Source organism: Rhea pennata, chromosome 8 (assembly GCF_028389875.1).
Source record: "Rhea pennata isolate bPtePen1 chromosome 8, bPtePen1.pri, whole genome shotgun sequence".
NCBI lineage: Eukaryota > Metazoa > Chordata > Aves > Rheiformes > Rheidae > Rhea > Rhea pennata.
This window is the reverse complement of record NC_084670.1, coordinates 30,581,651-30,595,823: the sequence shown is the minus strand read 5'-3', so window position 1 is coordinate 30,595,823 and position 14,173 is coordinate 30,581,651. Positions and strand designations below refer to the sequence as shown.

General features: G+C 36.3%; 1 protein-coding gene across 7 annotated transcripts in view; it reads left to right on the top strand.

The window, feature by feature from the left end:
- CEP350 (centrosomal protein 350) overlaps positions 1-14,173 on the top strand; it is a 75,968-nt gene that overhangs the window by 38,031 nt on the left and 23,764 nt on the right. For 6 of the 7 annotated variants that reach the window (XM_062582009.1, XM_062582010.1, XM_062582006.1 and 3 more), the window contains 9 exons: positions 1,261-1,397; positions 1,772-1,891; positions 2,622-2,788; positions 3,314-3,510; positions 4,156-4,340; positions 4,858-4,945; positions 5,323-5,469; positions 6,761-6,918; positions 13,867-14,066. In XM_062582009.1, the coding sequence (XP_062437993.1) occupies positions 1,261-1,397; positions 1,772-1,891; positions 2,622-2,788; positions 3,314-3,510; positions 4,156-4,340; positions 4,858-4,945; positions 5,323-5,469; positions 6,761-6,918; positions 13,867-14,066 (1,399 nt within the window). Of the gene's footprint in view, positions 1-1,260; positions 1,398-1,771; positions 1,892-2,621; positions 2,789-3,313; positions 3,511-4,155; positions 4,341-4,857; positions 4,946-5,322; positions 5,470-6,760; positions 6,919-10,699; positions 10,823-13,866; positions 14,067-14,173 lie in introns of all 7 variants that reach the window. The other variant, XM_062582012.1, reaches the window with a different exon arrangement.

The window sequence follows — 14,173 nt, the reverse complement described above, 5'->3', positions numbered from 1 at the left end:
AGAAATGAAGCAGACTAGACAGAGACAGCTTTTATTCAGTGCAGAGTTTTAATTTTTTATCTTGGTTTATACTTGAAGTCGGAGAGTAAGTGAAGCCTGTGGAAAGGTTGCTGGGAATGACCTGGTCAGTAATGATGGGCTAGCAGGGTAGCTTTTATATCCATTTTCAGAAGTGACTTCTGGGGCAATACTCATTTGAACACCCATTTAAGTGGAATGCAGCAATAGAAATGCCAGTCACCAGTGTGTGAGGTATATTTTTGGATGTACACTGTAATTTCTTATTTATAAAGGAGGGGAGTTAATTTTATGCATTGTTTAAAATTAGATGCTTATCTTATGCAAAAGAGTTGTTATGGCATGCTGTTATATAAGTTTGCTTAGAGTTGGCTGTTGCGTTAATGAAAGAAAAAGCAGTGAATGATATATGCAGACAGTCCAATTAAAAATAACTGATTTATATGTTCTAAAATTGTGTACTAAGAAAAGCTCAATGTGTATGTTTTAAGTTCTTGGAAAACACATTGTTGCTGCTAATACTCTATACTACCTCACCTTTGAAACCATCCTTAGTTCTCTGCTCCTGAAGATACAGACATTTGAACAAGAGCAAAATCAGTAAATTCTGAAGCTTCTAAAAATAGCGTTATCATATGCTGTAATTTTAAAGTTCTGTATCTTGTTTCTAGTCAGGTACACAGTGAGTGCCATATATTAAAGAGGGGAAATTTATGACTCTGTTCATTTAATGCTGTGAGTTTCAGTCTTTGTAATTTGCATGATATTAGAACTTCAGTCTGCTTCTTTAATCCTGGAAATAATTTTCTTGCTCTTTGGGCAAGATGTACATTGTAATGAAAAATGAGTGAATGAATAATGAAATTCTAGCAGGTTTTTAAAAACAAACTTTAGTTGTTATAGGTCTGGAATACTTTACTCTGTAGAAATCATTCTAGTGAGTAGAATTCAGGTAAGTGGATCAGAATAGTGTGGTAAGTGGTGTCTGTTGCATATCTGTAATTCCACATGGGTAACTCCACTCTGTTAAAATATAACAATAAGTGTATGCAGTGCAATATGCACCTCTTATCACCAAATTGACACGTATGTAATATAAACCGTCTCAGAAACTCGTCTTACGCATCTGTTCAATAAATCGGCAAGCTGCCTACAAGAGGAATAGCTATGTTTTCTCTTTCAAAAAATACTTAGATGATGTTGAGTTTGTCATATTATTTCATGTTTGTTTATTGTACTCAGATGACAGAGTTAGCCCGGACCCAGATCTCAGATACTGTCAGTGCTCCAGCTGCTCCCATGGCAACCTTGTTTGACCACCAGCGGCAGCATCATACAGAGTTCATGAAACAACTGAGAGCTCGAGCTGATACAAACAGGTTTTGTCTAATGTGTTTCACATCTTGGGAAGGGGGAATTAGGATCTATTAGTTTTTGCTTCTCCTTTTCTTGAAGAAAATCATAACATGTTATAGTAAGTGAACGCTTAAAAAGAATTTAGATTGCATCTTTCTGCCCTTAATAATATATCTCAAATGTGAGATACTATTTGTTTTGTGAAACTGTACGTAAAAAGGTAGAAAAAGATGCTCTAAACATTGTGTGGGATTATTTAACTAGTCTAAGCCCTAAGTGGTCTTTTCAGAAACCTAGCTATTATTTCATCTAGTAAACTGATACAAGCTAAGAAAACTGTAATTATTAATTTTCATTCTAAGACTGCAAATTCAGCCCAAACGCTCTCCTCTTTCAGGAAATCTGAGTCTGGTGCCATTTCCCAGAGTAAAGAGGAGACAGGTGACTCAAAACAAACATACTCACCAGTGTTTGATAGTTACTCAGAATCCTCAAGATCAAAGATTCATGATCAGAGGTAAGAAGAGATTAGATTACACAATTTATTTCTGCTATAAATAAGAAATAGAATTCTAAAATACTAAGAAATAACGAGACATTTCCTTAAGGTTTTTTTTTTTTAAAAAAAAAAGAGAGAGAGGGAAAGTCTGTATTAAACAGAAGTTGGTATTAAACCTTCTACAGGTGAAGCTGTTCTTATGTTCTAAAGCTTGAAGGCTTATATTCGTGCTAGAACTTGCTTTGTTTATAATTATAAAATCTTGCTACATAGGATTCAACTGTATAATTCTATATTGTGTGTTAATATCTTCAGGTTTGTATTAGCTGTACTTGTTTTAATATTTTGTTTTTCTGTTTGATAACTTAAGAATCTAAGAATTTCACAGCTACTTTCTCACCAAGCTGTATTAGGAAGAGTGTAGTGAGCAGGTCAAGGGTAATGCTCATTCCCCTCTGTTCAGCACTTGTGAGACTATCTGGAGTACAGTGTCTTGTCTGGGGATTCTCAGTTTAAGGAACAAAAAACAGCAAAGGAACAACAAAAAAGAACCAAAAAGCCCCAAACAAAACGTAGATATTGATTACTACAGAGATGTTAGTCACCAATATGTACAGTAGTAGTGTAAACTAAATATTTTGAAATGTCAGAAGTACTTTCTTCATTTAAATATATATGTGTGTGTGTGTATATATATATATATGTATGTATACATGTGTGTATATATATATGTATGTTGGTGATACAGTAGTACCAGCAGCCGCCAAGAAAGTCCTTCAGTTCCATCTTCTAAGGAGAATGAGAAAAAGCTTTCCCGGCGTGAGAAGACAAGTAGCCGCATTGAAGAGCGGGCTTGTACTGCTGTGGATGATTCCTTGCCAAGTGATAGTATTTTATCACTGCCAGATGAAAAAGGTTAGCTGTATTGTTCGTCTGTGATGAATCTGGAGGTGATAAGAGTGGGCGGGAGGAGGTCATGCTTCAAAATTAGTTTCTGAAATAAATGAGGGAATATGGGTGAAGAAAGCTGAGTGCCAGGTGAACCGGTAGCCTCTTAAGAGGTAGGAGAGAATGGCACCATGGGATGGGAACCTTTGAAATTCTGCAATGCAGAGTGGTGGAGTTTGTGGGCTGTTCTTTTCCTGTGCTAGTTGTAGCCAGATGTTCATTTACTGAATATGTAGGCTGAAGACTAGGTGTTTTGGCAGCCCCAGACATGTACTTGTGCCTGTATTCAGAATTTCATTACGTCTTTGTTAGCTAAATAGTGGTATTTCATTATGTCCTCTAACTCAGGATCACTCTTTTCTAAACTCCCATTTTTCTGCGTTAGGTTAGTCATTCTCTCCCCCTTTGCACCCTTACTGAGATGAAGCAGAGTAACACAGCCTTCATGGTACTTACCTGAAAGTAAAACCACTTCTCTGATTTCTCCCTCAGATTCCGCTTCAATTGCAACGGAGTATTCTCTGAAATTTGATGAGTCTATGACAGAGGATGAAATCGAGGAAAAGTCTTTTCGGTCTTTGCTACCCTCTGAGAGTCATCGCAGAATTAACCTGGAGAAGAAACGGGGCAGTCGTGATGATTCTGATGAGGAAGTCTCACCAGAAAAAACAGCTCTGTCATCTATCAAGGTAGGGCAAGTAACTGTAGTTAAGGTAAATATATTGACCTGAGATGCTTAAGTTGGTTAGCTTGACATGGGACATTCTTTGTTAGTTGTGTTTGCAAGCTTTAGGATTCTTTTTTCCCCTTTGGTTCTTTGGGTATTTCAAAATGTAGAGTTGTATGAATCATACTGCATGTCAGTGCTGCGCGAGTGAGATAGCTCTGCTTATGGAACAGCATATCCAGCCCTCTGCCTCTTCTCTCACAGCTTCTGTTGGAGAAGAGAAATGACTTTTGAGGTAGGTTATAAAAGCATGGTGGATGAGACTTTCCTACAATGCCTATGCACACCTAGGAAATGCGAATGGTTGCCTCTTCTCTGTGGACCCAGAGGGCACATCCTTAAACTGTCAGACAGCACAGGGCAGAGGGGGCTGGCCTGCACAAAACTGAAGAGGGAGAAAACAAATTACCCTTTCACATCCAGCTGTGTGTGTGTACATACATACATATGTACATATATGTGTGTGTGTATAAAATATATATATATATATAGCTTTTAAAAATGGTATGCATACATATATGTGTATGTATGTATATGCGCATATCATTTCTGAAAGCTCTGGAATTTCCATATTATCAAATCATGCTGAATTTTTCTTGCCTTCCAGGAGCTAAGCATGCCGTTCTCAGGGGGACAAGACAGTTTCTCTAAATTTACCATGGAGATGGTAAGACAGTACATGAAAGAGGAAGAAATGCGGGCAGCTCATCAGTCCTCACTACTTCGGCTCAGGGAAAAGGCTCTGAAGGAGAAGACCAAGGCTGAACTGGCATGGCTGGAACACCAGAAGAAGTAAGAGAGCTGTGAATGTGCACAGTTGCCGTGACTGAATTTTGATTGAAGTACCTATTGATACTATTAGAGGGTTCTTGCCTGATTTATTCAAAGATGTTTTCCCATTCTTCCATACTGGTCACTTACTGCAGGAGAGGACTTCTGTCCACCAGACATTTTCTTCCAGCTGTTTATCATTGTGGGCTTGACAAAGGATTGAGAGACAGTGACCCGAGTGTCCATTCTTTTGTCTTTCTTAAATGATGAGGATGCAGAACTTCTGCCCCTTCGTGTGAGATCTTATCTTATCTGCGCTGGCTTTTTACTTTGTATGTCTTTGACTAAATTAAATGAAGTGGACAATACAAAATATTTTACTACAGAGAATGCCAGTGATTAATTATGGGCATATACTCTTCTGCAAGTGAGGAAAAGTGATGTTTTTAACTTTGAAGAGTAAAACACTTGTTGTATGTGGTTTGAGCATGGCTTTTTTTCCCCCCTTATTTAGTCCTTTCTCTCATTTTATTTGCAGGCATTTGCGAGACAAGGGAGAGGATGATAAGATGCCTCCTATAAGAAAGAGACAGCGTGGTCTGCTGCTGAGATTACAGCAGGAAAAGGTAACCAATGCCCTCTAGGAAAATCCTGTTGAAAACACTGTGTAGTGATTTAAGTATTTCAGAGGTGGTAAAAGTACTGAGAAAACTGTACAGGGCTTTTTGGATAGGAAGCTAGCAGTATTTCTTTCTGATATATTTTATTTATATTTCAACAGTATTAACACATTGCTTTAATGGAACCTTTTATATCAGTATTGTCCCTGGTGAAACTCAGATGTATTAATTGATCTTCTGTCTCTGCTGCTGAAGTTACAGACTAAAATTATTGAAATTATGTGACGAAGTAACAAATCTTGCAGCACAGACAGTGGCAGGTTTAAAATGTGTCCTTGAGCTGTTTGTCACTACAGCTACTTTGCTTAATCTCTACATAAAAGGCAGAAATTAAGCGTCTTCAGGAGGCCAACAAGGCTGCTCGGAAGGAGAGACAGCTGATTCTTAAACAACAGGCAGAAATAGAAAGAATTCGTCAGACAACAATGAAACTGCAGGAAAAATTAAAGTCTGCAGGAGAAAACAAACTGGTAAGTGTCAGTATAAAAGAAGGAATCTTCATTTTTTGGCTGTGCAGGTAGTATTTGACTTCAGTGTTTATAGGAATGTAAAGCTACTGGACTGAACCTATCACTGAACTATAAATTTGGTTTTTCTCAAACTCATCCTCTGCATTTCAGCAGTTTTGTCTATTTAATCTCGTTAGAGCATTGTTCAAGGAAATATACTCGGAAGAGACTTGGAATGGATGTTTTATTTAACCAGGCAGCAAGTGGTGTTTGTTAACTCTCAGACTTAACTAGTGACTTTGGGCATACCAATTTCCTGGATGATCAGCTGTTTCAGGTTCTGATTTTTGTAAAGTTTGATTCGTTCTCTCTTGAGATTGAAGGCTATTAAAGAATCACAAAAGGAGATTCTCCAAGCTGGTTATGGGTTTTATTTGTTAAATCTGGTAACAATTCAAAACATTTTGCCCATGTGGGTTTTTTCTGTCATTGTTTCTATGGTTTAATATGAGTAGACTAAACTTTTCAGATTATCTTCAGAATAATGCTCTAGTGAAAGAATATATGGGACTGAGGTATTTATTAATAGGGAGTTACTACCTCATGGACAGCTAACAGATGTTATGCTTCCTGAAAGGTCTACATACTTATAGTAACGAATTGTTTTCCATTCCAAAGGTATGACCTTTGGGTTTTTTTTGGTCATGAAAAGTTGGAATATACTTGCCACATAAGTGAGTGGAAGGAGCATTGTTCAGAAAAGAATGCTTTAACTCATTTTAAGTATAGCTCTGTTAAACTATTAAACCCTAAAGAACCCTTAAAAAAAAAACAAAACAAAACAAAAAAAAACCCACAAAGCTTACTGCTTTGATGTGTGTGATTTAGTGTTGTTACACTAAGCTTCTCACATCTACTTTACAAGATAGGATTTTGGGAAATAGCTATCTCCTTATAAAACGTTGTGACAGAAGTTTAGTAATATATAAAGAATTGATTTTCTACTCAGGCAAACTGCCTTCTGTTTGTTTTTTTTTGTTTTTTGTTTTTGTTTTTTGTTTTACAATTAGTTGAGAACTTAAATTATGGAGGAAAAGGGTGTACTAAAAAGCTTTGTGTAAAATAAAAATGAAGTTGGAATATGAAGTTAGTTCATCAGAGATCTGCAGGTGGGCAGACTTATCTGAAGTACTATTTGATGTAATCTGTAGAAAACTGGGATAAATTAACACGTTTTTTAAAAAAGATTGTAGGATAACAACTGTTTTTACTCTTAATGTTGGATTTACTTGTTTTTCAACGTTTATTGCAGGAACTTCACAGTGAAGATGACATCAAACAAAGCAATGCTTCTAGCCCACTTCCAACAGATGCAGAAACACGCAGTCCTTCTCCAATCTCAATCTCCAGCAGTGAGACTAGTAGCATCATGCAGAAGCTTAAAAAAATGCGCAGCAGAATGGATGAAAAGTAACTAATTCTTTTTTCTTTTACAAAAGTTGTTTACTATTTTAATAGAACAAGTTAATTTTGCCAGCATCTACACTAAAATGACCATCAGAAAGAAAAACTAACAAGCAGAGCTAAAAATAAAGCTATTTGTATCACATATGTATACTTTGATCTACACTGGGCATATAAGTTTTAACTCAAATCTGACTTGTCTGAAAAAGAGCTGGTTGAAGCATTAAAAGTTTTTTTTTTTTTTTGAAAATATTACTTTAAAGACTGCCATTTTTGCATGAATACTGACATTCAGATCTTGTTAGGTGGCATGCTGTGTGGTCCATTCTTTGAAGTGAAGTGATACACACACAAGACTTTATTCTAGAGTACTGATTTTAATGTTCTATGGACTTGATAGATTCCATAAAAGCACTTCAGTTTAGAAGACTGACGTTTGTGCATGTAAGGACTTTAATGGAGTTCAGCTTTATGATACATCTTGTCAAAGTACCTCTTAAAATCAGAGACTTGAATTCAGGCAGTCATAGTGGTGTCTGTACTTTTTGTCTGCTCTTTTTCTTTTTATTTTAAAGGATGAAAACAGAGTGAAACTCTGGAATTACAGTGCCTATTTCTGTTTTGGATTGAAGCATAAATTATTAATAGCTATAGTCATGTGGGAAAACTTAACAGATTTTGAGATCTGATTCACAGAAAGTCAGAGAGCTTGTTGGGCACATGAGCTCTGCCTTGTATCCAGCTGCTGAATTTCAGTTGTAGTTGCCTAGAGATGACTTCTGTAAGTATTTTGATAATGAACAGAGGTGGTAGGTGGGTGACAGAAGACAGGTAGTTAATAAGATCTTCCCTTTTCTTCTATGTGGTCCACAGATTAGAAGAAAATTTGAAACAGCTTTTTCTGTTCAAAGGAAGTAATCAAGTATACATCCAGCTTCTGGATCTGAAAACTAAGATTGAATCTGTTGATTTCACCTGTTAAATTTTTTTGAACTGAAGAAATTGTTTCTGTATCTTTTCTGTGTATAAATTGCTTTGTCTGTTTTGAACATTGCAAGCATTTTACAAGCATGTACTGAATAGTTTGGAGTCTTGTTTTTATTTGAGACTGGCTCAGTTGTCTGACCTTACACCGGTTACCTCAAGAAATAGGGGGGTTTTAAAATGTTTTTAAGCCTATTACTAGGTTAGGTCATTACATATTAGTCCGTGTAGATGATCTTTGTAATATTTTTTTCTCTTGACTCTTAAAAGTTAGAGATTAATGTCAAAAAACAAGCATTACAGTTTGTAAAGGCAAGCTGTCGCTGACTCCTTACCATCCTAGTTGCTTATAGTCTGTTGGGAAGTGCCTTTCCCATAACTGCGTATACCCAGATTTGATCAAGATTAAAAAAAAAAAAAAGAAAAAAGAAAGAAAAGAAAAAGGTGCTAAAAATGAGGACTAATGTAGGTAGTGGTGGTGAGGGAGATAAAAATCTGTTCTAGTTGCATGACTTTTGCCTGTTCAAGCCTGTATTGAACATGGAGTGCTTTTTTACTCTGACTCTTCTGGTAGGTTTTAGGGGACCGAACAGCCAAAATTACCAGTGGCATTTAAAGTTTTTGAAGTACCATGTCTCCAAAAGTAAACTCTGGTCATTTCAAGTTAGCCATGTGAAAGCCAGCTCACCTTTATAGCAGCAAACTCTTTCTCTAAAAAAAGATGTTAGTAAATGGTTTAAAATGGGGACTTAGAAAGAATCTACTCTGTAGCCCCTGTTGGCTTGCTGAATGTCATGAAAACATTTTTTTCTGATTCTATTTCTGTGTTAAAAAGAGAGTCTCTATCTTTCTTTTACAATTGGAGAATCAACATACAAAATAAAAAATGATGATAGATAGTGATACCAAACCATGTTGAAGCTTATGAATTTTGAGATAAATATATTAATTTAAGCAGCAGCTTTTTAGAAATTAAGAGATAACCAATATACTTTTATATTCAAGACTCTTTGTCACTTTTTATCAGGTAGTGTTTTTGTCAATATTGTTTTTGAAATCTTATTTTTTCCATGTTCCTTCATTCCTAAGTAGCACATGTGTTTCCAGAAATACTTACATATTAGTAAATAATTGCCCTTACTATTACGAGGGATAGCAGCAGATAGAAAATATGCTATATCCTTAAAGTTATTTTCATTACTTATCCAAAATATTTGCCCACCTTCCTATAATCCTGCTGTCCACCTTTTGAAAAGGATTCTAAGAAACAATTGCTTTGAGCAGTAACAAATAGAAACTGTACTTGTGTGCCATTTAATGTATGCACTCGAATATTTTGCTTTTGCTTTTATGGCTTTACTTTGTGCTGTTTATCTTCAAAGGAAACAGTGCTTTGTTTAAACATAAATGATTCCCTGGAGCTTGATTTTTCTGGTTGCATTGCTTTTGCACACACTTCTGCAGATTATTTTGGTAATAGTAGGAGTGATTATTGATTTTTTAAGAGTGCCAACCTCGTATCTTTTTATGTCCTTATTTGTAAGACACAAGAATAATGAAATAGAGTAAGACGTTGTTGATTTAAGATGTAAAGAATAGGAAACTACCTATTTGAATAGGAAGCTAGGATCAGATTGTGCTATATTGCAAAAGGGAAGAAGCTGAATGACAAGCGAGGTATAAGCAAGCTATGAGGAAGGAACCGGGAAATCCTGCAATGCTGGATTTACTGTGCTCTATAGCAAAGGGAAAATACTTTGGCTTCTGTAACTATGAGACAGCTTTAATATTTCTCTTCTGCTAAAAGGGGAATGAAAGAGTTTTAATATGTGAATCTTCGTAGCCTGCATGTGAACAGTAGCATGCTCTGTCAAAGAGAATTAATCCCTTTCCCCTCATTTCCCATGCGTATGCAGCTTTAATGATAGTCTGTGCAAATAGAAGAACTGATTAACTGCTCATTTTCTTTTGCTTTTCTTTATGCTTTGTGATACAGAGCTTTGTGAAGCATGGTGCTTTTCTTTAAATACAGTCATTCATTAGGAAATGCTACTTTAAGCAGAGCTGTATGTTTCTGTAGCTTTTTTTTTTTTTTTTTTTTTTTAATGTTAACTATTTGCAGTTCATACCTCAAACGAAAGATACAATGTGTGGCAATTCTCAGAGTGGGTCCACAATTATCCACCACAAAAGCAGCCAGAAGTCTGCCGTATCTCAGACTCACTGTTCAGAAGCGTGCTCTCTCTTGCTCTCTCTCTCTCTCTTTTTTTTTTTTCTTTTTTTTTTTTTTTTTTTTGGTCTCCCCCCCCCCTCCCCTTTTTACTGGGGCTTACCTTGATTCAGGTTTAGCCTGGTGAATGAAAATGTTTTTAGGATTCCAGACTAACAAAGTCATTCATATCACAAAACCAGCATGCTATTTAATGCTGCTAATATTCTCTATTGAGGGCTGGAATAGCAAGAGCTGCAAAAAGATCAGGTTGAGATCTGTTAACAAGCACATGTGAAAGTTTGTATCGAAGTAATAAAACTCCTTCCAAGATTTAAGGAAAAACTATAACAGTTTGAAAGTGGCATGCCTTTAATTAACAGGAAAATAAAGTTTAATTGCTTATGCATAAGTGTATATGTTTTATTGCCTTCTGCATAACAATATATAGTTTTTCTGCTACAGATTTTAGGTAATAACTATATGATGTTAAATGCAATTAGTTTTAAAGTTCTTTGCTAGATGCTATCCTTTTCTCGTTCTTTCTGTCTTTTTTGCTATCTCAGTTTTAAACTCTTCCTCCTTATTTTGTAGACACTGCTCTCCTGTTCACTACTTCTTCTCTGTCTTTACGTCTCACCACTGGGCCTCTCTCAGTGTCTGTTTTCCCAACCTCCACCCCAAATTCCAGCTGTATATCTACAACCAATTGGTCAGGTAACTGTACCTTTCTCAAGTGATAGACTCTTTGATAGAGCATGCTCCGTTCAGTCCTAAAAAGTCAAGAGATTCCTCGTCAGCAAACATTTTTGACCGACTTTTCTCTCTGTTTCCTGATTAATTTCTTATTACTACTGCACTTTGAGTGGCAGACAGTTCACTTTATTCCAACTGTCATGTTGCTACCTCAGAATAGCTGCTGAAACTGTCTAGTTTGGGCTTAAAGTTGTGATACCTTGGATATACGTGCAGTATGAATAAAGGCTAGAGCACCAGGTTAACATGTTTAGCTCTGCAATTTGGCCATCCTTGTTCTGTGGTCTCTTTTCCTGACCTTTTGGAATGGGTAGATAAAACATGTGACTGTAGAGAAATAGTTAAACTTTGAAAATCATGATAGTGTAATCTGAGTGCTGCTGCTTCCTCCTTGCTCCCTTGGCTTTCTCCTCTTATAGAGGCTACATGTGGTTTTGGATGTTTTCTGTGGAAATGCCCCTGCTGTTGAGGACGAATGTGTACCCTTGGTGTTCAACTGGAACCCTCTGGAGTGTAGTAAATATTAAGGCAGCATGCATGCATGCTACCTTATTGTTCTGACCTTTTAAACCCCAAGCTTATAAAAGGATCTCCATCTTTAGACATGGTGCTTTAATCCTTTTCTTTTTATAGATTGAACTTGGGAACCTTCTTTCTTTCTCTTAACACTTTTTTTTTTAACTGACTGCTGATTTTCCTTTTAGCTAGTCTTTGCATAGTGATTAGTTTTATGGTCATTTAGTTAATTCTCCTTCCTATTGTGGTCTTCTGGACTAATTCATTTGACATTGCTTTTGAGGAGGTGTACTCTTTTGAATCCATTTATTTTAGCCTTTCTCTTGAAATTCATTACAACTGGACTCTCTCCTTCAAGATCCAGTCAATCATGAAAATCCAGATGTTCTGATGAAGAAGAAAAAGTTGCCTTTTGCATTGAGGTCATTATTATAGTATTGATATCTGTAACGAGTTCCAAATACATGACCTGCTCGACTCATTGGAACTAATGTGTAACTGAACACAAGAATTGAAGAATCTGTTAGTACTGGGGAAAGACAAAACACAGACAAGTGTGTATTGTTGGTAATCTAGTTTCTTAGTGATACTTAATCTGTTGATTTTTTTCTAAGGGTAGGCAATATTTGATGTTTGTCTATAGAAAGTGATAATATCATGTACAGTATTGTGGGACTCATTGCCACCCGAAAGGTGGCAGATATTCCAGAAAATCTACGAGATACTTCTGCTTTTCCTCCACCCTTGTTTTGACCATAGGAAAGAGAATGGAGACCATGCTCCAGATATCTTTCTGGCTTCTGAAACTTTTATCTTCATAATGTAACTATTCTTCACCTTATTTGTACATGTCTTAGAGAAGCACACATCTGAATCTTTACCTTTTTGTTAAATTGCCAGCTTATTTTCCAGGGAATAGAAAGAGCACTAAGTGAGCAAATGAGAAATATCCCTCAGCAGGCAAGACCTGTGGATTACATAGCTGATCGGTCCAGTCTCTGTGCGTAAGAGCATCCTCTGAAACATGTGAGGTTAAAAAGCATGTATGAAATTAATAACTACTTTGAGACTATCAACTTAGATGCTGGGTGTCTGGGTTGGCTTGAAAATTTCAAATTACAAAGGCATTTGCAAAGCAAAATACTGCAAATCTTCAAAGACTGTATTATTAGGCACCACAAGTTCTTTACTAATTATGAGATCTCTCCAGCTGGCAAACTATATATTTTCCACGGAGTGAATCTCTGATATGTTCAGAATTTAATTTAAGGAAATTTAATGGATTGAGTTACACTATTCTATGGACCTGATATGTTAAAGGAAGTTTGTGTAATTGATGTTGAACTTCCTTCCAGTTATTATCTTGAAGTTGCATGCCATCCTCTAGGTAATTTTAACAATGAGAAATAATACCAGATGTGCTGTTATTCAAAAACTGGCAAAGCAAATTAATATCTACACACAAACCATTCATCCTAGTGAAGTTTTGCATGAATTTTGTTATTTCTGAGGTTTCATGGATCACTTGAGAAATCTTTGTCACAAAGGAAAAAAAATCTGCTAACTTTCAACATGAGCTTTACTTTTCTTCTACTGTTAGTCTTAAGCTAGCAGCCAGATTTGTTAGTAGCTGGAAAGAACAGTTCGACATCTCATCTTTGTTCTCTTGATGTTGTCAGCTGACAATTAACATACCAAGAGTGGTGATCCATATGGATTGTCTTCAGAGGAAGAAGGATAAAAACTTCAGTAATTCAGGAGAACTATCAGTACAGATTCACATTTTCTTATGTATTTGGAAAGAGCAGTGGAATAGTTAGGGATACAACCTTTTCTCTGTCTTTGGGATAAACTACAAGAAAGCTTCATTTTTCAAATAGTCAGTGCTTTCTGAAGGGTTCCAGTTTAATACCACAGGTACTTTTTCATATCCTGAAATTGGGAACTTTACTGTTCATTTCAGTTAGTAGTAAGTAGCACTTTTAATGATTTTAAGTTTTTAGACCCTTAGCATGTAAACAGGGTGCTTACCTGGTTTAAAACGTAGAGTGAAAGATAGATTGTAAAACTCAGTTGTCTCTAATGACAGAACTGGTGCAAAAAAATCCCTGAAAAGGGCAAGGGAGAAGAAATGATGAAATGAATGACTTCTTGATGTTCTAGCATTTTACTTGATCACTTTTTTAGAAGGAAAATGCATAGAGAAATTTTAGGAGACAATAATATCTGTTTTATCTGCTGTTGTAACATACCGTAGATTTTACTTACTGCAAAGAAAAATCTCTTGTCTCCTTGATATGTAGGTTTTTATACATAGACTTTTTTTTAGCAGCATATCAGAATTCTAGGAGATGCTAGTTAGTATGGATATTATCCTGGAAAACAATTTGAACAGCTAAAATTCTGGGAATTGTGGCAAGAGTATCTGACTGTTAGGACCTTTGACTATGGTTGACTACTTTTCAATTACTTTCTACTCTGTCTATCAGGTTCCTAACTAAGCGAGAACAGAAGCTGATGCAGCGTCGACAACATGCTGAGGAGTTGTTGGAGTGGAAACGCCGCCTAGATGCAGAGGAAGCAGAAATACGGCGGATAGAAAAGCAGGCTCTAGCTGCCTGGGACAAAGAACTGCTCAAAACCAAAATAGCCAAGAAAGAACTGGGGGATCAGAGAACTGAGCCCAAAGGTAATAGCAAGGATATATACTAAATAGGATACAAACTAATAAATACTCGAAAGAGCAAGTGTGGGGGAATGCTGGTGCAAATGGAAGGAGTAAAACATAATCTGTTA